At 42.2% G+C, this 24,364-nt stretch overlaps 1 protein-coding gene across 1 annotated transcript; it reads left to right on the forward strand.

The window, feature by feature from the left end:
- The first annotated feature begins 1,132 nt into the window (after positions 1-1,132).
- Positions 1,133-24,364, forward strand: TTPA (alpha tocopherol transfer protein). Its single transcript, XM_072151830.1, has 5 exons — positions 1,133-1,566; positions 12,617-12,770; positions 15,058-15,251; positions 17,689-17,799; positions 20,144-24,364. The coding sequence occupies exons 1-5, from the start codon at positions 1,363-1,365 to the stop codon at positions 20,315-20,317; spliced, it is 837 nt and encodes a 278-aa protein (XP_072007931.1). The 5' UTR covers positions 1,133-1,362; the 3' UTR covers positions 20,318-24,364.

Here is a 24,364-nt window from a genome sequence, read left to right on the forward strand (position 1 = left end):
GTCCTGCCCAGCTCCCAGCATAGTGTGTGTGTGTGTGTGTCTATGGACAGTCCTGCCCAGCTCTCAGCATAGTGTGTGTATGAACAGTCCTGCCCAGATCTCAGTATAGCTTATGTGTGTGTGTGTGTGTGTGTGTGTGTGTATGGACAGTCCTGCCCTGCTCTCAGCATAGTGTGTGTATGGACAGTCCTGCCAAGATCTCAGCATTGTGTGTGTCTATGGATAGTCTTGCCCAGCTCTCAGCATAGTGTGTGTGTAAGGACAGTCCTGCCCAGTTCTCAGTATAGTGTGTGTGTGTAAGGACAGTCCTGCCCAGTTCTCATTATAGTGTGTGTGTAAGCACAGTCCTGCCCAGTTCTCAGTATAGTGTGTGTGTGTAAGCACAGTCCTGCCCAGTTCTCATTATAGTGTGTGTGTAAGCACAGTCCTGCCCAGTTCTCAGTATAGTGTGTGTGTGTAAGCACAGTCCTGCCCAGTTCTCAGTATAGTGTGTGTGTGTGTGTATGGACAGTCCTGCCCAGCTCTCAGCATAGTGTGTGTGTATGGACAGTCCTGCCCAGCTCTCAGCATAGTGTGTGTGTATGGACAGTCCTGCCCAGATCTCAGCATAGTGTGTATGTATGGACAGTCCTGCCCAGATCTCAGCATAGTGTGTATGTATGGACACTCCTGCCTTGCTCTCAGCATAGTGTGTATGTATGGACAGTCCTGCCCAGCTCTCAGTATAATGTGTTTCTATGGACAGCCCTGCCCAGCTCTCAGCACAGTGTGTGTGTGTGTCTATGGGCAGTCCTGCCCAGATCACAGCATAGTGTATGTGTGTGTGTCTATGGGCAGTCCTGCCCAGATCTCAGTATAGTGTGTGTGTGTGTCTATGGATAGTCCTGCCCAGCTCTCAGCATAGTGTGTGTGTGTGTCTATGGACAGCCCTGCCCAGCTCCCAGCGTAGTGTGTGTGTGTGTGTGTGTCTATGGGCAGTCCTGCCCAGATCTCAGTATAGTGTGTGTGTGTGTCTATGGATAGTCCTGCCCAGCTCTCAGCATAGTGTGTGTGTGTGTCTATGGACAGTCCTGCCCAGCTCCCAGCATAGTGTGTGTGTGTGTGTGTCTATGGATAGTCCTGCCCAGCTCTCAGCATAGTGTGTGTGTGTGTCTATGGACAGTCCTGCCCAGCTCCCAGCATAGTATGTGTATGGACAGAAGTCCTGCCCTGGTGCTGCTGACCGATAACATATCCCTAGTCCTTATGTAAAGAGGAGGCTCCTGTCCCTTTAACAGGCGTCTGCACGTGTTGTGGCAGCAGAGGTCCAGCCCAGCAGCAGGAGGGGGACATTCCCTAAACTTCTTGTGCTGCTGCTGGAACATGTCGGAGGCTCTGGAGGACTTCGAGACAGGGAATCCGAGGCTGAACGAGCTGCCCGATCACTCCCCGGTGGTGGCAGAAGCCCTGACGATCATCCGGCAGAGAGTGGAGGCTGAGGACCAGCACTGGCCCCTGGGGCTACCAGATCCCTTCTTACTCAGATTCCTGCGAGCCCGAGACTTCTGCATAGAGCAGGCTGTCAGAGTGAGTACACTATATACAGAGGCTGCTACATCTCTCATATCTGCTCTTATGGGTCATTTATGCTACATTTATCTTCTGTTATGTATCCATTTTTATATCCTTTTTCTTATCAGTAATAAAAATAATAACAATAATAATAATCTTTATTTATATAGCGGCATCATACTCCGCAGCTCTTTACAAATATAATATTACATTACAGAGTACAAACATTCATATGGAAAAATAGGAGTGAGGTCACTGCTCACAAGAGCTTACAGTCTATGGTATGTAATGGTATGTTGTGTGTTACCTGTATGTATTGGGGCTTATTTACTAAGGGTCCGCGGATCGCATTTCCGTCGGACTGTTCAGGGTTTTCGGGATTTGCGCTGCTTTGACAGGTATTTAGAAGGGGATTGTGTCGCATGCGATTGGATTTTGGCGCAGCCGTGCCGGCTTTCATGCGACATAAATTGGGGGGCGTGACGATCTGACTGATTCGTACTGAGCGCAGGATTTAATACAGGGGGAAGAAGAAGGTGAACTACGGCGGGCCTTATCGGGGAAGCGGCACATGCAGGATATCGGGCGCACAATCTTTGTGAATCGCGGCGCGGTGCATTGGAGTTAGACAATGCACTTTTGGGGATCTCCAGTGGCCGGGTAAGTATATAGCTATTCATCTATATATCTGCCTTCATTATCAATCGCTAGTTTATTATCTAACTGTCCAATCAATTATTAGGCTTCAGCTATTGGTTTAATAGGGCAGCTTTCTATGAGATGTCTGTATAGAAGTCAGTATATATAGTATGTGTGTGCAGGTTTGACTTTATAAGGGCATATTTACTAAGCTGCATGCGCCAGTTTTCTGTCGGACCTTGCACATTCTTTTAGGTGTAACTGTGCACATGTATTTAAGAAGTGTATATAACATGCAAATATGTTTTAAAGCCGCACCAAAAAAAAGTTGGTGCACTCTGTCAGAGCAGTGCAGGGAGCGCCAGATTCATGAAAATCCTGCGCCAGAAATCCTGAATCTGGCGCACCCTGCACACTCCACAGGCATCTGTGGATTTCTAGCAGCTCACTTCCGCGGTGCAATTCTACTATGGTAGGAGTGTAGTATATGGGATTAATGACAATCCCATAAATACACAGCGGAAATAAATCTGCAGAAAATAAGTGACATGTCACTTAAATTTGGTTGCCAGTGCAGTAATTGTATTTTCCCCCCTTACTCCATCTCCACTCCAAGTAGGTGTGAATGGAGCCATGCCGGATGGTGGACTAGTTATAGCCTGCACCAGTTCAGCCGTCTCTGGGATTGTCTGGCAGCGCAGCAATACACCGGATTTACTATAAATCAGCGATTTATGCTATATGGTGGGAGGGGCAAGGTGCAGCAGCGTGTGATAAATGCCCCTGTTATGTCCATGCAGTATGTTCATGAATATGGTCCCCAGTAGTGTATAACCCCAATGGGCAGAAATGGGACACAAATAGTTATATGTCATTTTTTAGTATGACACATTTATTAACGACTTTTAATTGGAATACCGACGGAATGTATTTTCCTATCATGAATTGTTCTGTTTTTGGGTGCAAAATTGTGTCGCCCCTTGTGAATCCCACACTTTTCTGCCATTATTTTTACCAAAAGTTTTGTGTTGCACAAAAAGAGAGCAATTCTAAGGAGTTCTATTTCACCTCCATGAATGTGGAGACAGTTCTTGACATTTTTGTCCATGCTCCAAATCATGAATCCCTTGCGCCAAAAACTTAAATCACACTGAAAATTATAGCACATGTCCAGCCCCACCCTGTGCCCAAATTAATAAATGCCCCTCAGTATCTCTCTGTCACCAGTGTATCTGCAGAGTCTCTCCATCTTAACTTCTTTGGTACCGTATATACTCGAGTATAAGCTGACCCGAGTATAAGCCGAGACCCCTAATTTTACCACCAAAAACTGGGAAAACCTATTGACTCGAGTATAAGCCGAGGGTGGGAAATACATTGGTCACAGACCCCCCCCCCCCAGTATATAGCCAACCAGCCCCCTATAGTATACAGCTGCCCCCTGTAGTATACAGCCAGCCCAGCTTGCCCCCAGCAGTATACAGCCAGCCCAGCCTGCCCCCAGTAGTATACAGCTTGCCCCCAGTAGTATACAGCCTGCCCCCAGTAGTATACAGCCTGCCCCCAGTAGTATACAGCCTGCCCCCAGTAGTATACAGCACTGCCCCCAGTAGTATACAGCACTGCCCCCAGTAGTATAGAGCCTGCCTGCCCCCAGTAGTATACAGCCTGCCTCCAGTAGTATACAGCTTGCCCCCAGTAGAATTAAGCTTGCCCCATGTAGTATACAGCACTGCCCCCAGTAAAATACAGCCCAGCCCAGCATTAAAAAAAAAAAAAAAACTTATATACTCACCCTCCGGTGGCCCAGATGTGCAGCGCTGCTAACCCCGATGTCCGCGCGGTCTGCTGGGCGCCACTACCCACCTCCCCCGGCCGGCAGGCGCATAGTATGACGCGCTGCTGCTGACGTCAAACTAGGCGCCGCCCAGGGGAAAAACATGGCGGCGCCCAGCAGAAGAAGGATGACGGCGCGGAAGCAAGAAGAGGATCCGCGCGGACATCGGGGGAGCAGCGCTGCACATCGGGGCCACCGGAGGGTGAGTATATAAGTTTATTATTTTTTAAGTATTTTTTACTCTTACATTGACTCATGTATAAGCCGAGGGGACGTTTTTCAGCACATTTTTTGTGCTGAAAAACTCGGCTTATACACGAGTATATACGGTATATTGGTGTCCACGGTATAACAGACAATGGACCACATTTATTAAAGTGTTTGCGCCAGTTTCCTGTCTGACTTTGCACTGAAATGAACATGCAAACTGCTTGCACATGTATTTATAAAGAACTCTCGCCAGTATTGTGTCGTGGCTGCAATATGTCCGCAGCAAAATTTGTGCACAGAAAGGAGCGTTCAGTGCAGTCAGACCATGTACCACATTTTTTACTGCGGCTCCGCAGAATTGTGTCGCACGCTCCTATGTTAAACGTGCTCCAAAATTGTGTTGCACACTCCCTGAGCAGTGCAGGGTGCGCCAGATTAATAAAGAACGTGCGCCAGTATTCAATAATCTGCCCCACATTAGTGAGTTTAACCGCACATAGTACAGACTTTTGATAAACGGGGGCCAATATGCGGCCAGATGCTGGTATCCTGTGATGATGTTTTGCAAGTTCTTGTGAAGTTTTGATCTACAGCATAACACAGAAAACCCACACAAAGGTCCCTTTATACAGGACCGTTATTGGGAACTACCATTACTAGGAAAGGGTGTTTCTTCCCGGAGCAATGTCCCTCTACAAAGTGCAAGCTGTATGGGATGAATGACTTTACATCTCTTTGGGACAGTGATTATTGATAATGTACCGGGGCAATCGTCAGGATCAAATGTTCCAAGGAACAGGGAACCTGTTACCAGATGTTATCCCATTAAACTACTAGTCCCCTCTGGACGGGCAGGAAATGTCCTTTCTATAACACCTTCTTTTTGTGAAATATAGTGATTATTCCAGTGCTTTTATGTCAGAAAACTGGTGTAGAAGCACTGATAAATGTCCCCTATCGAGTCATGTTAAAGATAAGAATCTCATCTTTCAGAAAACTTCAGCTTCTGGGATCTACGGAACTGGAGAGTGAAAGAAATAGGTGGGAGTTGGACTTTTAGACTGTTATCTGCAGCTCACAGTCCCAACTATGTAACTCCTATTCTGTAGCTTAGAGACCCACAGGCCTGATGTGATCTGATAGATGAGATTCTTATCTTTAAAATGATACAAAAGACAATTCAATCCCCCTTTCTCCCTCCCCCCTTCTTTTGGGTCTTTGACCTATTGTGATGTTGTTGGCCCTACATTAGAGTCTTTTTTCTCAATTTAGGAAAGCCAATAAACTCGGCTTTTAAAAACAATGAGACAAAAGCATGTGTCTAGGTGCTATCAAACACATTATAGTGGCGTCTGAAGTAACACTCCCCTTGCAGCCTCTAAACTTGACTCATCTCAGGTAAAATATGACTCATTTTCACATGACTTTAGAGGTGATATTTTTTATAGGTGAACAGGAAAGACTTCACCTAAAGAAGGGGATTCTGGAAAGGACATTTTATACCCTACCTGAGGGTGTTGCTTGTTTAATGGAGAAAATCCAGAGATAGAGTTCCTTTAATACCCTTATATTATTTATTATTATATATTATAGGGTAACACTCTGCAATAAGTCTATAAATATGAGCTTACAAGTACCTTTGCACTTCTCTGGTGGAAGGAGTTGAAGATAAGTTGATTGTACCAGCTGATATACAGTATATCAGGGCATCTGCCATATTATAAGAAAGTTGTGCAAGTATAAGATTTGTTCTGCAAGTAAAGTAGGTCCTGAACGATCTATAATGTAAAACCTTTCTGTCTTGATGCAGGCAGAGCCCCTTTCATTGTTGTGTAGCCCTGTCAGGCTGCAGATTGATCCAGTATAGAGGTTGCATCATTTGTGCTGCATCATGTCTATAGGGAAAGAGAATGTCACTAGGAGCTTACGCAGTATTCATTCGGCTGGTTGGTTTATAACACATTAGTTGATAGAGGCCTTTGTCCCCTTTCCCTATTAAAGGAAACCTACCACCACGGATTTACCTCTAATGTATAGTAGTATAGCCCTTTTTAGGGCTAATTCTTTCGTGGCCCAGAACTTTTATAGATTTTAATTCCCCCAATATGAAAATTTCCTAAAGAGGCTACTGGGGCGTGGAATAGCTGGAGCTGAGGCTACACAGCGCGGCTATTGCACACCCAAGTAGCCTCTTGTTCTGCCTACAAATGCATCTTCAGCGTACAGCTCCTTGTAGCTGCGCTCACCCGTCTACGAAGCTTGGTTCTGTGCATGCGCAGTAGCTCCGGCTTCAGAGCCAAGACTGCGCAGTCGGCAGCATGCTTTCTGCGCATGGACAGAACCCGGCTTCGCCGATGACTTTGTGCAACTCCTCGTAGTTGTACACTGAAGATGCATTAGTAGGCGAAACGCAAGTGGCTACTGGGGCGCCCCAATAGCTTCTTTAGAAAATTTGCATTTTGGGGGAATTAAAATTTATAAAAGTTCTGGGCTACGAAAGAATAATCCCTAAAAAGGGCAATACCCCTATATATTAGAGGAACCTGCCACCGGATCTACCTTAATATGTAGATCCGTGGTGGTAGGTTTCCTTTAATGCTTGAATAGGTTGTGCATGTTTATGGGAGGTATGGGAAGGATACGTGCTGGAAAAAGATATAAATATATGCATATAGTGTAGTACACATAGGTGGCAGGGTGTAAGTATTGCTCACTTCATTAGTTGTGTCACATCAACAAGGGCAGGTAGTCAGACCCAGTACATGGAGATAATGCAGCGTCCATTGTTCTGTCTAAGACTAGAAGAACACAACCTGGGGTACATCAGCGCCAACTTCCTCGTCACTGTGGCCCGGCCTGTGACATCAAGCCAATGCGTTCAGTGTGATTCATGGACCATGTTAGTGACCTTCTCACCTATGGAGACTCCTGGACATCCAGGAAGATAACATACGTAGCATTTTGCTGATAAAATGTTATTATTAGTAACACTAAGCAGGAACAATCCTAGTGCCTAAAATTCCTTGCATCATCCATAGGAGCTTGTTTTATGTCTGCACTCCATAGCAAAAGACTTTATTGTTCTGTGGTTTCTCCCATGACTTACCGTAATAGATAGGGAGGCTGGGGGTTATACAATGTTGGGAGTTGCAGTTGTGGGAATATAACGTGTAACTCTGTGTATGATGTGGGTGTGGGATTGTAGCTGAGTATTGCATTTATAGCAATGTGGTTATGTCACTTACAGGAGATTACCATGCTATGGTATGTATCTCGCTGCCCCATGCAAGAATTTTAATGATAAGTCGTATATGCTCATATGTATAGACAGATGTGTGAAGCACAGTGATATATGTAAGTCTTATATAGGTCATGGTGATACGGTAATCCACAGTTTATAACTTTACAAGAAACAAAACTGTAAAATAAATTAATTTTCTATTGCATAATGTAGCAGGGTCAAGGTCCCAAATCATTGGGTAGGTCATGAGCCATTAAGTAATAAGGCAGATTACATTGGTCCACACAGAATATTATTAACCCCTTCCCACTCAGTCCTATATTATGTTTCACAAATTCACAGCTGGCCATCATAGTATAGCACTTTTCTGGTGCCTGCACCATGGCTGCCAAGTGCCTGCTGTCTTATACAACAAATGGCAGTCTCTGAATCAGAAAGAAAGATTTCGGCTATTTAACCCCCTCAATCCTGTGATCAATACTATTGCAGCATTTATGTGGTTAGGTGAGGAAGTCACCTTCATTACTCACCCCCAGTAATATGATTTCCGGATTTTGCAGGCAGGGTCAGCTCTAGGTTTCAGTAGGCCATGGGGCGACACAGCCTCAATGGGCCCCTTTGCAGTAAACTCACGTAGCGGCAAGGATTTATTATATATACCACCCCCTCAACTCCCCACGGATTATATGAAGCTGCCCTCCCCCCCCCTCAATGCCCACAGATTCATTATATGCAGCCCTTCTGCACCCCCCCCCCCCCATTATATGCTGCCTCTCCTCACCTCACAATGGATTATATGAAGCCTCCCCTCACTCCCAATGTATTAATTGGAAATAATGCGAAAAGATCACGGTCTCCATAGCAACCATGTGAATGAGCCCTAATGCCTCATGTACACAAACATGTTTTTTCCTGTTCTGTATATACCGCTGTATTTAGGCCGTAAAAACAGCATGTTTTTCACCCGTATGAGCATATATGGTGCCGTATCTGTCCCGCACCGCACAGCAGTTCAAAGATAAAACCTGCTCTCTTTTTTTTGCACTGAGGGTATGCTGCCATAGGCGTCCATGGGGACATATTTGTGGCTGGATATACATCATGGTCGTCTGAATGTGGCCTAAGACATATTATAAGAATTGGCTGAAACATTAACAGGCAGCACAAGTGCAGTGTGAGGGCACCAAGAAATACCTGATTTATAAAAATATAAGCTTACTGTCAAAAAGAAGGCGCTGAAAAACTCTGCTCAATCTGTAATCAGTGAACATGCATCCTGCGTCATGGGCTGACCACACAGCAGGGATGGGATTCCTTCCATCATATCCATCTATGATGCAAGGAGTCCCTTCTTTCCCCACTAAACAGCTGTGACAATGCTGTAATTGGGATTCCTTGCCTAATAAAATAATATGACACAATAACCCATGACACAGGACTCCCAGAGGATATTTTAGCTCTAAAATGTAAGGTTTTTACTACCTTATATTAGGAAAGTCCTTATATAGCCAAAAACTGGCATTTCTAAACTAGAAAAATATTTTTTTTACTTGTCATATAGATTAGCACTATAGTTGTCCAAACTCTAAGTACTGGGGATCTGTGCAGCTCCATTACTACAGTAGGTCTGAGTGGTCTTTATTATTACAGTCATCCCTTCACCTTCCCTTACTATAGGTTTTCAGGGATTGGGAAGCTTATATCATCTACACATCCTGCTATAATATATCCTTTCCCTTTTACAGAATATGACTAAATTAGACCATTCAGAATTGACTTATCCGCAGTTGTCCTTATCTGTTGACTTATCCGCAGTTGTCCTTATCTGTTGACTTATCTGCAGTTGAGTTATCCCTTAAACGGTGCCAATCCCAATTTGTGTATATAGGAATCCCATTCTTAGTTTTTCTTCCTGCTGAGCTCGGGAAGGCACATCCTGTCATGTGTAAAGATTTCATATATCACATGAGAACACAAGACAAATCACATTTACAAAGCATTATATACAGGGGCTTAGCTGTAGGGGTTGCAGAGGGAGCAGGAGGTGGGTCGCCCCGTTACATGAGAACACATCATTATTATAAAACATATTTTACAATGAGGCACTAAAGTTTCAGGTTCCTCCTCTGATTATAATGGAAGGTTTCTTTCTCACAGTCTAATGAACACGTCAGTAGCGTCATTGTTACTGAACAGACGGCGTTTCGGGAACAGAGAAATAGGAGATTTCTTGTAATCTGGAATTGTGAAAGAATGACGTACAGCACATTCACCGAATATTTAGCAATAGTGACCAAAAGTCATTGTCTAAAGAGATTAGTACAATGTGTACTATAGTAGATGTGTCGCCTCCTGACTTGTCTGATTTAGTAAATACATCTTATTTTTTTTGTTTTTTTGTGTCATTTCTATGTTATTCCTTTGGGGCTACATTCACATTTGCCCTAGAGAATCATCCACTAAAAAGCAGACATAACTGTCTGTGCCCCCCCCCCCCCTCTAGCTATAGACATGTGAACCTTGCCTAGGATGTATTAATTACATTAGTGGAGTCTGTGTTCATTGAGTACATCAGTAAAGTTTGCTCAGTATATGTCCACTATGTGCCTAAATAGGAAGTAATTTAATTTTTTTTATGTTTTACCTATTCCCCTCTTGCATAGGTCCTTTGAAATCCTTGTCTTCCTGGGGCATATTGAGGTTGTTAAGCACATTACCACCTTCCGCATAATGTTTCTTTCATCATCCAAAACAATCAACTTTGAAGTGAGATGTAAAATAGTTGTATAACATCACAGAAGCGGAGAGTGTAGCTCAGAAGTCAAGCTCTCCTTGGCTCACACCTCTGCTGTTGTTGAGTCATGCACCAGACTTCAGGAAAACTGGATAGTGATGTCCCTGGATCCAGGACCATCAATCACAGCTAAGTGGACATTCTTAGATAAGGAGAACTTGACTTCATTGCTAAATTCTCTGCCTCTGTGTCTTTCTACAATCAATTTACATCTCACTTTGAAGTTCATTTTCTGCATGATTCCACTAAAATGGGTCATACAATAGACATACAATTAACCCATTTAACAACATATAGTTAGCGGATATTAGGTCATTTTCTGCTGACAGGTTCCCTTTAAGGAGTTTAGTTTCTTTCCTGTCCTGCGTATACTGCCTCTCACCCAGCCAAAACAGTTCCTTACAATGTCCTAATGAGATGTTGAAACATTGAAACACCTGCAAGTCTGTTCCTTACAGAATAGATATATTGGTGTGTATGTCATATCATAAGGCTTCCTGAAAGTCATGCTTGATATATAGGGAGCTGCCTTACAAGGTAACTTGGAGGCAAAGTTTTCCTTATTCTAAAAAACTGCTGTAATTTAGGTACAGGGACTCAATGGTATATTATTTTAGGCAATAAGGGGAGGACTTTTAACCCATTACCAGCAGGTACTACCGGTGTGAGGGGTAAAATTCTGCTGACAGGACTTCTTTAAGTATCCATAAGTGGCCTTGAATAGCAAACTCTTCTTAAGGAGTTTTTACCTCTGTGACCTGGGGTAAACCATGCCTGGCATATATTTTTACACATATAGCAGTGCATAAATATACCTCCGGTACTGGAACAACTCCTTTGTGGGTGAAGGTACTCCATATGTAGATCAGAGCTGTTATCGAATACTGGAATAATAATGCCCATTTTAAAGCCACATTTTCAGAACTGAACATCCACAATCATTTACATTGCACCATACGAGGAAGACTTTTCCAAATTGTGAAAAGTTGCAGTTTATACAGTGGATTTTATCCTTTGCAATGAATAGGGTCTTCTCTGTCAATTCTGGACCAAAATACTCAGTGAAAAATAAGCTCTACATGTGAATGTAAAAGGTTTGTCCCAAGATTCAGTGTCATCCTCTGTTGGAGATAACATAATGCTAAGTAGAGGACAATTGTTAGGACAATGAGTATTGCACGTGCACCCTGCTGATCCATTCACTTGTATGTATTGTATGGGAAGCTCTAGGCTATCTATGGCAATGCTATGATTATTTTTCGGTCCCAGCGGTCGGACTCCCACTGATCAGCCTGTTATCTCCTATCCTGTCTGAAATCGGTTAGATTTACTTACTAGACATCACAAAAATGTTGTTTACCCCTCCTTTGTCGCCAAGTGGATCAATTAATACCGAACCTCAAACTCCTCAACAAAGCACAGGATATAAGACTAAAACTTAACTGTTGCTTAATGTATTCAGATAAAACTTCACAAGACATTGCTAGGATGTCAACAAAATAAAGGTCTGGTATTTTATTTTGTTGATATCCTGGCATTGTCTTGTAAAGTTTTATTTGAATATGTTAAGTAAAAGTAAAGTTTTAGTCTTCTATACTGTTCTTTGTTGATAGATCTATTTACTAGAATACCCTCTGCCTGTCTTCTATAGATATTGACAGTCTGCCCTGTATCTTCATACAGAGAAGCCAGCAAGCAACAATAGGTCTACTATTCTGTCCATGGGCTGTATCTGGTACAGCAGTTAGATGCCAAAAAGCTGAAATACCAACTACAGCCTACAGGCAGCGGTGACATTGTTTCTGTATAGATATTGGCCCACATTTATCAAAATCTATGTGGAGTTTGTCTGTGGAGTGTGTAGGGTCTGCCTGATTCATAAATTGTAGTTCACGTTCTTCATGAACGCCCCCTGCACTGCTCCGGCAGAATACACTATTTTTTGGTGCACTTTGTTCATGCTGCAGAATTGTGGCGCACAGTGTGACTACGCACCATTACTCCCTTTTAAGTGAACATTTTAGTCTTGTTGAACACAGTGCAGCCATGATACAAAACTGGCTCAGATACTTTATAAATACATGTACAAGCAGTGAACAACATCTACTCCCCAACCACTAGATTCTAGACTTTATAGGACGCATGGAGATTGCTGAATACAGCGCTCGGCTAACTTTGTCGATCCCATAAAGTTCAAAGTTAAAGCAGGGGACTAGCAAACTGTCCTTAAAAAGATACAAAGAAGATGAGTGCTGCTTATGTCAGTCGGTCTCATCTTAGTGCACAACAGATATTTGCTGTATATTACATAGAGTATTCACACTAAGAATTCTGTATGTTTCAGCTGTTGAAAAACTACCACAAATGGAGGAAGGAGTGCCCAGAAATCAGCGCCGACTTACGCCCGTCTCCTCTTCTGAAGCTCTATGCTGCTGGCTACCATGGCGTTCTGCGGTCAAGAGACGAATATGGAAGCAAAGTTCTTATTTATAGAATTGGTAAATATACATTTTATATAAATAGATAGACAGACTGTGCAAAAGTTTCAGGCAGGTGTGGAAAAAATGCTGAAGTTACAGTACTTTTCAAAAATAGAAGTGAAGACAGTTTATCACAGTATGTCACTTAACAAAATGCAGAATGAATAGAGAGGAGGGAACCCTCTAAAAGTAATGATATGGACCCTTCAAGTCCTAATATAAACAGCATAGAGTGTCCGGGGTCACATGAAGAGGCAGAAGGAAAAAAAATAAGAAGAAATAATGCTGGTTTCAAGGCAAAGAGTAGGAACACCAAATATTGATTTGATTTACATTTCTCTTCCTTTCATTGACTTTGCATTTTGTTCATTGCTAAAAATAGACCAATACATAATTCTTACTTTGCTTTATTTTCCCCACTTACCTATAACATTTATTATTATCTGAATAGGAAACCTTTCGGTTTTTGTGGACAGAGACGTACTTGTCCGGGTAGATGGACAGTGGTCCCGTGGTTGTTTGAAGAGCTGTCATGCCAAGGACAATAAAAAGACACTGCCGGTGCCGCATAGCAACTGCTCTGAGTTTTTGGGCACGGGCAGTCGGCTAATACACAGGGACGTGCAAACCATAGACCTGTGCATTGTGTCCATAGCAGAGACTGGGAACATGTGCTAGCCGTAGAAACATTGAAACGTTCAAAAAAGACAGCATTGTGACTGTAGCCTAATGCTGATCTTTTTAGGGTCACAGTGTATGGCTATCTATTGGGTGTTTGAACTATGATTATTGGGACTTTAGCCGGGACTGTCTTGGAGATATTGTACTTGACAATATATTGCAGCAATATAACAGGTAGTGTGTATGGAGAACATGTCTTATAAATAGACAGGAGACACAGGGGCTCTTTTTCGTCGGCTTTCCCGAAAATTACAGGTTTGCGCCGAATTGCCCTGGGTTTTTGGCACACGCGATCGGATTGTGGCGCATCGGTGCCGGAATGCATGCGACGGAAATGGGGGGAGGGGTCGTGGTCATCGGAAAACCCAACAGATTCGGAAAAACCACAGTATTTTGAAAAAAAATGTGTTGCTTGACACCCGCTTATCTGCACCCAGGATAGGATGGTGAATTCCGGCGAACTCTGGCGGACTTCAGCGCAGCAGCGACACCTGGTGGGCGCACTACTAGACAGATTATTAGAAGTTGCGTAAAAGGGATTTTATTTTAATATTACAATACTTAGAAGAAAAGATTTGGACTGCACATCGTTATCACTATATCCTATGTCTCAGGTCTACAGTTCAAGACCTTCCCTGACCTTCCATGCCTACTTTTTCTCTTCTTAAATAAGAGAACATAATAGAAGTAATATAGTAACATATAGAAACATAGGGGGTCATTTACTAAGGGCCCGATTCGCGTTTTCCCGACGTGTTACCCGAATATTTCCGATTTGCGCCGATTGTACCTGAATTGCCCCGGGATTGTGGCGCACGCGATCGGATTGTGGCGCGACGGAAATCGGGGGGCGTGGCCGAACGAAAACCCGACGTATTCGGAAAAACCGCCGCATTTAAAGTGAGGGGAGCGCTTACCTTCACCTGGTCCGAGGTGGTGCATTCCGGCGCGTTGAGATGATTTTCAGCGCAGCAGCGCCACCTGGTGGACGGCGGAGGAACTGCCTTCATAAATCCCGTCCGGACCCGAATCCAGAGCAGAGAACGCGCCGCTGGATCGCGAATGGGCCGGGTAAGTAAATCTGCCCCATAGTATGAGCTGAGCCTAAGGCATAATAATCTCTACCTTCTTGTTACTTAGTGATTACTTAGCCTTATCCCATATACAATGGAGGAAATGTGTTAATCTGTCTACGCCAAAAAAGCTGGAGTAATTTGCAACTTAAATGCCCTACACTACATTTACTGAAGGTTTTAGACCAATTTTAGGCTGTATTCTGACTCCTCTGAAAAATGGGTGTATCCTCTGTAAAAGGGGGTGTGATCATGTCAGAAAATAGCTTGTGCGCCAAAAAATTTAATATTGTGGCGCAGTAAAATACACCAAATAATAGGTGCAAAGTACAACTCACCAATCTTATACTGCACCAGATTCATCATCCAGCATCAGACGTAATGATTAATCTGGCGCAGCAGAGAACTGTCAAGTCCTACACTGCACTGATCTAAAGACCGATTAATAAATCTCCCCAGTAAAGTCTAACTGTGCACCCTTTTACTTTGAGACAGTTTTGATAAATATAACCCAATGCGTCTGTTTCTATACATTCTTCCATGTTTTGCAGAAAAATGGGACCCAAAGCAGTTTACGGCATATGAGGTTTTCCGCGTTAGCCTCATAACATCTGAGCTCATAGTAAAGGAGGCAGAGACGCAGAGGAATGGTATTAAGGCTATATTCGATCTACAGGGATGGAGATTAGCTCACGCATTTCAGATCACCCCGACTATTGCCAAGAAGATTGCCTCAGTCATGACAGTAGGTGAAGCTTATTGCATTAAATCTCCAATTGTAAATCTCCAATACACTAGGATGTTGGGTATACTAAAATAAGGACAAGTTCAGATTAAAGGATATTCTGTGTTAGTTTCCATTTTGCACTGCCCACATTCATAAATCCATATATTATTTTTATTGTTGCATCTACAGAGCTGTATGAGGGCTTGTCCTGCATAACAAATTGTACTTCCTAGTGATGATATTTAATATTCCATGTCGTGTACTGCGAAGCTGGGAAAAAATTCCAAATGCAGTGAAATTGATGAGAAAACACATTTGCGCCATATTTTTTTGAGGTCCTGTTATTACATCTTTTACTGTGCGCTCCCCTTTTTTCTTTGGGTCAGTACGATCATGAGGATACCAAATTTGTATACGTTTTGTTATGTTTGAGTAGAAAAAAAAAATAATTTTGCCATATTCTGAAGTCAATTACTGTTCTGTACTTCAGTGTACGGAGCTGTGTAAGCTGTCATTTTTTGCTGGATGAAAGGACATTTTAACTTTTTCACATTCATCACTTTTACATGAAATTGTTCTGGCTTGCAGAATGGCAAAACAGGGGTGATTCAGACTTTTGGCCGCTATTTTCTGCCACCATGAATAACAGTTTTTATATTTTGATATATCAGGAATTTTGGGATGCAATGATATCTCACATGCTTATGATTTTTTTTAAAACAATTTTAATTAATTTTATTTATCAACAACAAGTGGGACACAATTGTGAAGTGGAAGGAAATTTATTGGATATTTTAAACTTTTGTAAAAAATAATAAACTGAAAAGTGGGGTGTGCAATATTATTCGGCCCCTTTACTTTCCAGACCTGAATCCAATCGAGAATCTGTGGAAAGAGCTTAAAACTGCGGTTGACAAACGCTCTCCATCCAACCTCACTGAGCTCCAGCTGTTTTCCAAGGACCAAAGGGCAAGAATTTCAGTCTCTCGATGTGCAAAACTGATAGAGGCCTGATACCCCAAGAAACTTGTAATCAGAGCAAAAAGGAGGTGCTACAAAGTACAGGCGGTCCCCTACTTAAGAACACCTGTCTTACATACAATCCCAAGTTACAAATGGACCTCTGGATGTTGGTAATTTGCTGTACTTTAGTCCCAGGCTACAATGAACAGCTGTAACAGTTACCAATGGTGTCTGCAATTAAGATTTATTGTTAATCCTGGTTCTTATGACAATCCAACATTTTTAAGATCCAATTGTCACAGAGACAAAAAATTTTGACTGGGGTTACAATAATAAAGTATACAGTTCCGACTTACATACAAACTCAACTTAAGAACAAACCTGCAGAACCTATCTTGTACTTAACCCGGGGACTGCCTGTATTAACTTAACCCACTTTTCAGTTTATTATTTTTTACAAAAGTTTAAAATATCCAATACATTTAGTTCCACTTCACAACTGTGTCCCACTTATTGTTGATTCTTCACCAACAAATTACAATTTTATATCTTTATGTTTGAAGCTTGAAATGTGGCAAATGGTAGAAAAGTTCAAGGGGACTGAATACTTTTGCAAGGCACTGTACATAGTGATGAATATATGTTGCATGAGTAAATGGTGTGTATATACTGTATGTGTGTATACGTGCTGTATGTCTGTATATGCATGTGTATATATTACGTGTATATGCTTTGTATGTGTGCAAGTGTATAAATGCATGTAAGAGTATATAAATGAGGTATAAGAGTGAAGAATTGAAGTATATAAATGTGTGTGTTTATGAGTGAAATATGAATGTATATTTTTAAGCAGGGGACCTCCAGAAATCTGCTTTGGGGCCTCTCCTAGTTATGCCCTTGGTTACTATGAAATGTTGTGGTGCACCAGGGGATTGCCCATTTTGCCTTTTTTTCTGTCTATGCCTTCGTTCTACAAGTGATTTCAGCCATTGTTATTTGGAGGCACTGGCCAATGTAGAGCCAAACCTCTTTTGCACTGAGAAACTTATTCACTTCAAATAAAAGCTCTATTTTCTGAAATGAGTGAAAAATAATAAAATAGAACTAAAAAAAGAAAAAAAAAAGAAAGACAAAATATCTGCCAAAGAGAGAATATGGACACAACCCAAGTGGCAAGACTTACTTGTCACATTAATCTTACATTTGTAGGAGGAATAACAGAGGGACGGCACAATGTAAGGTATAGTATATACTGAAATAGGAATCTGCAACATGTATACCGTATTTTTCGGACCATAAGGCGCACAAAAAATCCTTTGATTTTCTGAATCCGGTGCGCCTTATATATGAACCTAGACATTTATAAGCCATTTATTGATGGTGCGCCTTATACTCCGGTGCGCCTTATAGTCCGAAAAATACTGTAAATATATTTGTGAAATTGTCCCTTCTCAATTATTAAAACATTTATGTTATCTGTTTACTTTGTCAGGACTCTTTCCCACTTAAAGTCCGCGGGATACATCTCATAAATGAGCCTCTTTTCTTCACCCCTGTATTTTCATTAATCAGACCGTTTCTTCCTGATAAGATCAAGGAAAGGGTGAGTGACCTGTAGTGATGCGGTAATGGATGTTCTGTCACTAGTATGCCTGCCCCCTTGCTCACGCCTCATGAGGACATGGTGGGTGATTATGACAATGTTATGGGATACTAAGCTGGACACTATTATGGCTCCTGTGGGTTATGATGATGGAGCAGGCTATACAATGAAGGATTTCTAAATCACTCTAAAGGAACATCATAGTAAGTCCTATAGACCGTGAGTAAGGGTATTTTTGTTTCATTTTATCATTTAGTTTTAGATTAAGTGTCTGTTTACCCCTAACAAACAGAACAACAAACTTCCATCTAAGTGATTTTTTTTTTAATCTCTTGTCAGTGATAAATGATCACCTTTGACCTTTTGGCCCCTCTACAGCTGGCAGTGATTGTTCCAAATTCTTGGAATCCTTTGTATCCTCCATCAGCCAGGAATGTCATTGATGCCTTAAGAATCACATTTGGATTGATGATTCAGTGTTAAGTTGCAAATTATAGAATTTTTTTTAATTGTCATATTTGGGAAAAGTGAGGGATGAGTGCTGCATAGCAGCGGATCATAACCAACCTGTTAGACGGGAGAGAGCGTCAGGATCTCAATTTCCTTCTATGTTTTGGGATATTTCAGAGAACTTTAAATGCTGTATATAAGAGACCTAAGGAGTCACGGGGGCGGAGAAGAGCACGCTGGTCTGACCTCTCCTGGTGTCAGTAGGACACGTACATCATCATAAGCTGACGTCAGCAGCTGCCCCCCTGGATTGTGATGATGCACCTGTCATAAGGGACATCATATAGTTAAGAGAAGACATAACTTCATGACTCTTAAACAGGTCATTTGTTTAGCACCTTCAGAGATCTATTTATGCTTAAAGGAAATCTACCGTGAGGACCTGCTGGTAGATTCCTCCCGTTGCCTCTGCCCTAATGTGTAATTTCATAATACTAGAGCCTAACTTAAGTAAAAACTTTATTTTAATGATATGTAAATTAACTGTAGAGGCTACTGGGGCGTGTACTAGCCTGGCCAGGCACTGGGCGCTAAGACTACTCCAAGCCTTATGAAAACGAATGTACCTCTCAGAGTGAGAGGAAGGAGGACGACAACTATATAGGTTAAAAGAATCGAAATTTTATTAGAACCAACATTAAAAATTACAATAAATAGATGAGGAAGATGCAGGTAATTGGTATACACAGAGGAAAAAGACGGTCAGTCAGGACCTTATGATCATCCTCCTTCCTCTCACTCTGAGAGGTACTTTCGGTTTCATATTCTAATTAGCAGAGGTATGAGACCTAGGTGCGCATGTTTTTACAGGGGTATGGACAGGATATAGAACCAATAGAAATTACAATTTTCTTTCCTTCCCCCATTCAGTCTGTTCCTATCTTTTACTAATTTACTCCAAGCCTTAGTAGCCTCTACAGTTAATTTACAAATCACTAAAATTAAGTTTTTAACAAGTTAGGTTAGGTTCCAGGATTATTAAATTACAGATTAGAGCAGAGGCAGACAGGAGGAATCTACCATCACATCTACTTCTGATAGTAGGTTTCCTTTAATGCTGAATCGTTCATTATATTAAAGTACATCATGGTGATCCTGTCACTGTCAGGAATAAAAGTGTTTGGTGGAAGTTTGTAGGTTCCCTTTAAAAGGAAACTGTCGCCAGGAGACCCATTTTTAGCACTCCCCCAGTCCCCGCAGAGCATAGTACATACACTGCCAAAGTGTTTTTGTATAAAAAATAGGTTTTACAGAAAAAAAGATATGTTATATTGTACCTTTCATTAGCATCTGCTGTGTGACTAGGCAGTTGCCTAATGGGAGGAGCTGGAAAGGAGCAGTTCCCCCCCCACCCTTGGGAAACATGTGACCTTTTCAAATATATGAATAACTCCCCACACTCGGGATTGGCTGTAGAGGAGCAGGAGGCGTCGCTAAGCCAAGTGATAGGTGTTTTCAATCTTTGAAAAGGTCACATGGAGTAGCTTTTCCCCAAGGGTGGGGGGGAACTGCTCCTTTCCAGACCCTCCCAAAAGGCAACTGCCTAGTCACACAGCAGATGCTAATGAAAGGTACAATATAACATATCTTTTTTTCTGTAAAACCAATTTTTAATACAAAAACACTTTGGCAGCGTATGTTCTATGCTCTGTGGGGACTGGGAGAGTGCTAAAAATGGGTCTCCTGGTGACAGGTTCCCTTTAATAAATATCCCAAATGTATATATTTCTGCATATTTGCAGCAAAATATGTACCTAGATCTACATCTGTACCTAGTTTATTCTAATTCCAGCTATTGTCATCATATATCTTGTCCCTTTCTGTGTGGTTACAGGTCCATCTACATGGTAGCAACTACGTGCCCACTCTTCACCAGCACTTTTCAGAGAGTATCCTCCCTCCTGAGTATGGAGGAACGGGACCACCAATGAATGACCTTTGTAAAGAGTGGACTGACTACATCATGGACTCTGAAGACTACCTTCTCAGTATATCTGATAGTGGATAGTCATTTTCTCTTCCTTATAGATGATACTTGAAATGGATACACATGTCCTTAGGAGCTGCACTCTCTACAAGGAGAAGTGCCACATTCACAGTGGTGGATCCATGTTTCCAAGGCCTGGATAGACATTCCCGATTAAAACATTCCATGGTGCCTTAGGAAAAAAATTGGAAGCTTTTTATTAGCAGATAGAAGTTAATACTGTGAAAACACGTGTATTGTGCATATATGTGGTTTTATTCACTTTTATACATATGTATGTTTATTCTGTATCTTAAAGGTAACATGTCAGCAGGAGCCCTTTTTCTGGCTTCCCCATAGAGACTGGTGTACACATTGCCAAAGAGTTTTTAATGTAAAACTGGCTTTTTCCAAAAAAAAAAGATAAGTTAGATCAAAGTTTACCTTTCTGTATGCAGAGCATGTGCCTAGTCCCATGGGAGTGGCCAGTGAGGAGGGGGAACCAACGGGAGGAAGGAAGGGGGGGGGGCAACTGCTCCATACTGGCCACTCCCTTGGGACTAGGGACACGGCTCCTCATACTGAAAAGTAAACTTTGATGTAACTTAGCTTTTTTTGGGAAAAAAAACTGTTTTACTTAAAAATTTTATCTTTGGCAATGTGTACGCTATTCTCTATAGGGACATGGGGGAGCCAGAGAAAGGGTTCCTGATGATAGGAACCAAATATCTCAATTGTTAATAGAATTTTGTAGAATGTGAAATGAAGTAACAAATTTCATTGATGTTACTGTACCTGATAAACTAGGAACTGCAGTACCAATCAGCTTTTAATTTTAAAGGGTTTAACGGGCTATTGAAGGGGGTCCAATATCCAGACATTCAAGAAGTTTAAACAAATGTAACAGGAAGCAGACAGCGCCATTCTATGCGTAGTGGTCAAACCTTGTTCTTGCAGATCAGTTCCCCCGTATTTCAGTTTGAGCTAGGCTGCAGTGACTCGGTTCAGCCACTCACCGAGTACAGTTGTGGCGCCTACCAGAACTGCCGAGTCTCTCTTTGTTTACAGTGGGTTGGCAGTGCCGCCCCGACCACAGCCTTGCACCCGGTATAACAGGAGCTCAGGCAGTAGCAGGCGTGCGGCAGTATAATAACAAAGGCCAGCAGTGATGGGTAGCGCCATGGGGGAACAGAAGGGCCCGAGGAGGTGATTATAAGTGGTTTATTGTTTATTAAGCCCCCACCCAATGCCATATATCCCTAGAAACCCCTTATAAAGGAGCAGGTCATGAACATACTAAAGTGCCTTGTTTTGTCCTGGCGATCCAGTATTGCAGCACCCAGTCTGTATTGTGTTACAGTCAGAGGTGGTTCAACATACTTTGCCACCTCTCGCTTTCTGATTGGCTGTAGCGGTTATGGATTACCAGGGGAAAACTCATTATTGTTTATGGCAAGCGAAAAAAAAATAAATACTGGAATTAACCCTTTAATCTGTGGAAAAAATGTAATGCGGGACTTGTGTCTAGTAGCAGAGACAGCCTTTATGTAAAGTGTGCAAGGTTACAGCTGCTAAATTTATTAAACCCCGCATCAGAAATCTAGGCAGATTTTCTAACAATCCCCATGGGATTATAATAATTCTCACTTTTACACTTCTGTTTTAGATCAAATTCTGTGTAAATGATCAAAAATGATAAATAGCAATGTATAGCGCAATATGGTGCAGCCACTGTGGGCGTTGCCAGGGAGGATCATCTCCCCCTGATGACGCTCCTCAAAATGGTAACTTGCAGTTCTACCTCCATGTTAGTGCCAGCGTGCAACGCACCCTCACTAGTTGAAATGACGCTGGCGACTTTGCCAGCAGCATTTAAACAGTTAACACCGATCATTGAAGTTTTCAAGAACAGAATTGTGGATCATGCCAGCACCTATATAGACTCACATGGTCCTGAGAAAGCAACAAAACTCCTAAATTTGTGTTTTACAGTATATGAATGAAATTTTAGCTTTTTTTAATCTTTTTTTTTTTAATCTTTAATTATTGATTTTTCCCCAAATCTCATGAATTACTCATCTTAAAGGAAATCTACCACCAGGATGAAGGATTGCTAAGGAAGGAAGCTAAAAAGGCTTAAAGGTTTATAAAAGCATGATGCAAATTAGCCTCAGGGGCTCCGGGCTCCATAGCTGTTAATTTGCAGAATTTTTAAAGCCTTTTTTTTATTAAATAAAGGGCAAAAGAAGCTAAAAGAAGATCAGATCCTGTCAGAGGGGCACAAACCAGTGGGGCTCATTTACTAAGGGCCCGAATCGCGTTTTCCCGACGTGTTACCCGAATATTTCCGATTTGCGCCGATTGTACCTGAATTGCCCCGGGATTGTGTCGCACGCGATCGGATTGTGGCGCATCGGCGCCGGCATGCGCGCGACGGAAATCGGGGGGCGTGGCCGAACGAAAACCCGACGTATTCGGAAAAACCGCCGCATTTAAAAACCGAAAAAGTGTCGCTTGGGGACCGCTTACCTTCACCTGGTCCGAGGTGGTGCATTCCGGCGCGTGGAGATGATTTTCAGCGCAGCAGCGCCACCTGGTGGACGGCGGAGGAACTGCCTTCATGAATCCCGGCCGGACCCGAATCCAGAGCAGAGAACGCGCCGCTGGATCGCGAATGGGCCGGGTAAGTAAATTTGCCCCAGTATGTCAGTGTGCTTGGTTTACTATCCTTGATTCTGGTGGTAGATTAACTTTAACAATAAAAGGACAGAACCACAAAATGTGACCAAGATGGGACATACAGCCAAAGTCAAATCTAGCAGCCTCACCAGCAGGTTAGTCTCGGAGCGTGACTACAGCCACTTAGAGGCCACTAGCGACTTTGTCAGCGGCATTTAAAGAAGAGCCCGCAATGGGTGACAGGCGAACTTGTGGTTCGGTCCGCTCAACAGTAATCATATGTGACCTAGAATAACTTGTTGATTAGTGGAGGGTCTAACTTCTAAAACTCCTGCTAATAAATAAAGAGGGCTCCTGTTCCCCAAATGAATAAAGCAGAATGCCAGGAACAAACCCGGCCACTCCATTTACTGTCATTGGGACTGTCATAGAAAGCCGACAGCTGTACTTGGCTATCTCTATCAGCACCTTACAGAATGAATGGAGAGGTATGGCACATACTTAATCCACTGCCCCATTTTAGTGGTTAAGAATTATCCTGTTCTTGTAATTGGTGGGGACCCGGCCTTCTGGCTCAGCAAATCAACATGTTATTTACTATCCTGTGGATAGGGGTAAACAATTTTTTTTTGGAAAATCCCTTTAAGTAGGTGTCGCCTTTGCAATATATCACAGACTGAGATTACTATATAGATGTAAAATACAGTATATAGATGTAAAACAGGGTATATATTGGTCATTGGTAGGAAAAATAAAGGACTGGTGAATGCACACAAGAAAATCATTTCTAGCCCTGACGTGAAAGTGCCTAAAAGCACAGGCGCTGGTCCTTATCCCGTCCTTAGAAACTACATTGTGTCTTCCTTAGGTGTTGACTGGTTATAGTTTGGTCATTTTTACTTTAAAGTCTTTTTACTTTAAGGTCCATTTCTTAATACTCGCTTCTTCCATCTTTTTCTCTTGCATTTGGGTCCCAATAACCCCCCAATGTGAAATGTGTCTCACAAGGTACAAAAGGTTAGAGACCATTGCTGTAAGGTTTACTAATACACGCGAGTCAGCAGATCGTGAATCTTGTTGTATGTTTTTACCTCTACTTGTATCTTGGTGCCTTAATTTTTTATGAAATATTTTGTATTTTACATAATTGCTATGACAAAATTTTAAATAATAATATAGGGGAAAAAAAAGAAATACGTATTTGTTTACATCTGTGTCATTATACGTCATTGGATCCATCAGACGTCTCTGGCACATGATAGTGGCTTACCTAAAAACTGAAGCTACAAAGTAGACATATACACAGAACATTAAAGTTTGTAAAGTTACCATAAAGGGTATCCCATCCCTTTCCTACATTGTATTGTTCCCTGTTGTTCTTTAAATAAAACATGAAGCCTTTTTTGGAAA

The sequence above is a fragment of the Engystomops pustulosus genome, chromosome 5 (genome assembly GCF_040894005.1).
Source record: "Engystomops pustulosus chromosome 5, aEngPut4.maternal, whole genome shotgun sequence".
Taxonomy (NCBI): domain Eukaryota; kingdom Metazoa; phylum Chordata; class Amphibia; order Anura; family Leptodactylidae; genus Engystomops; species Engystomops pustulosus.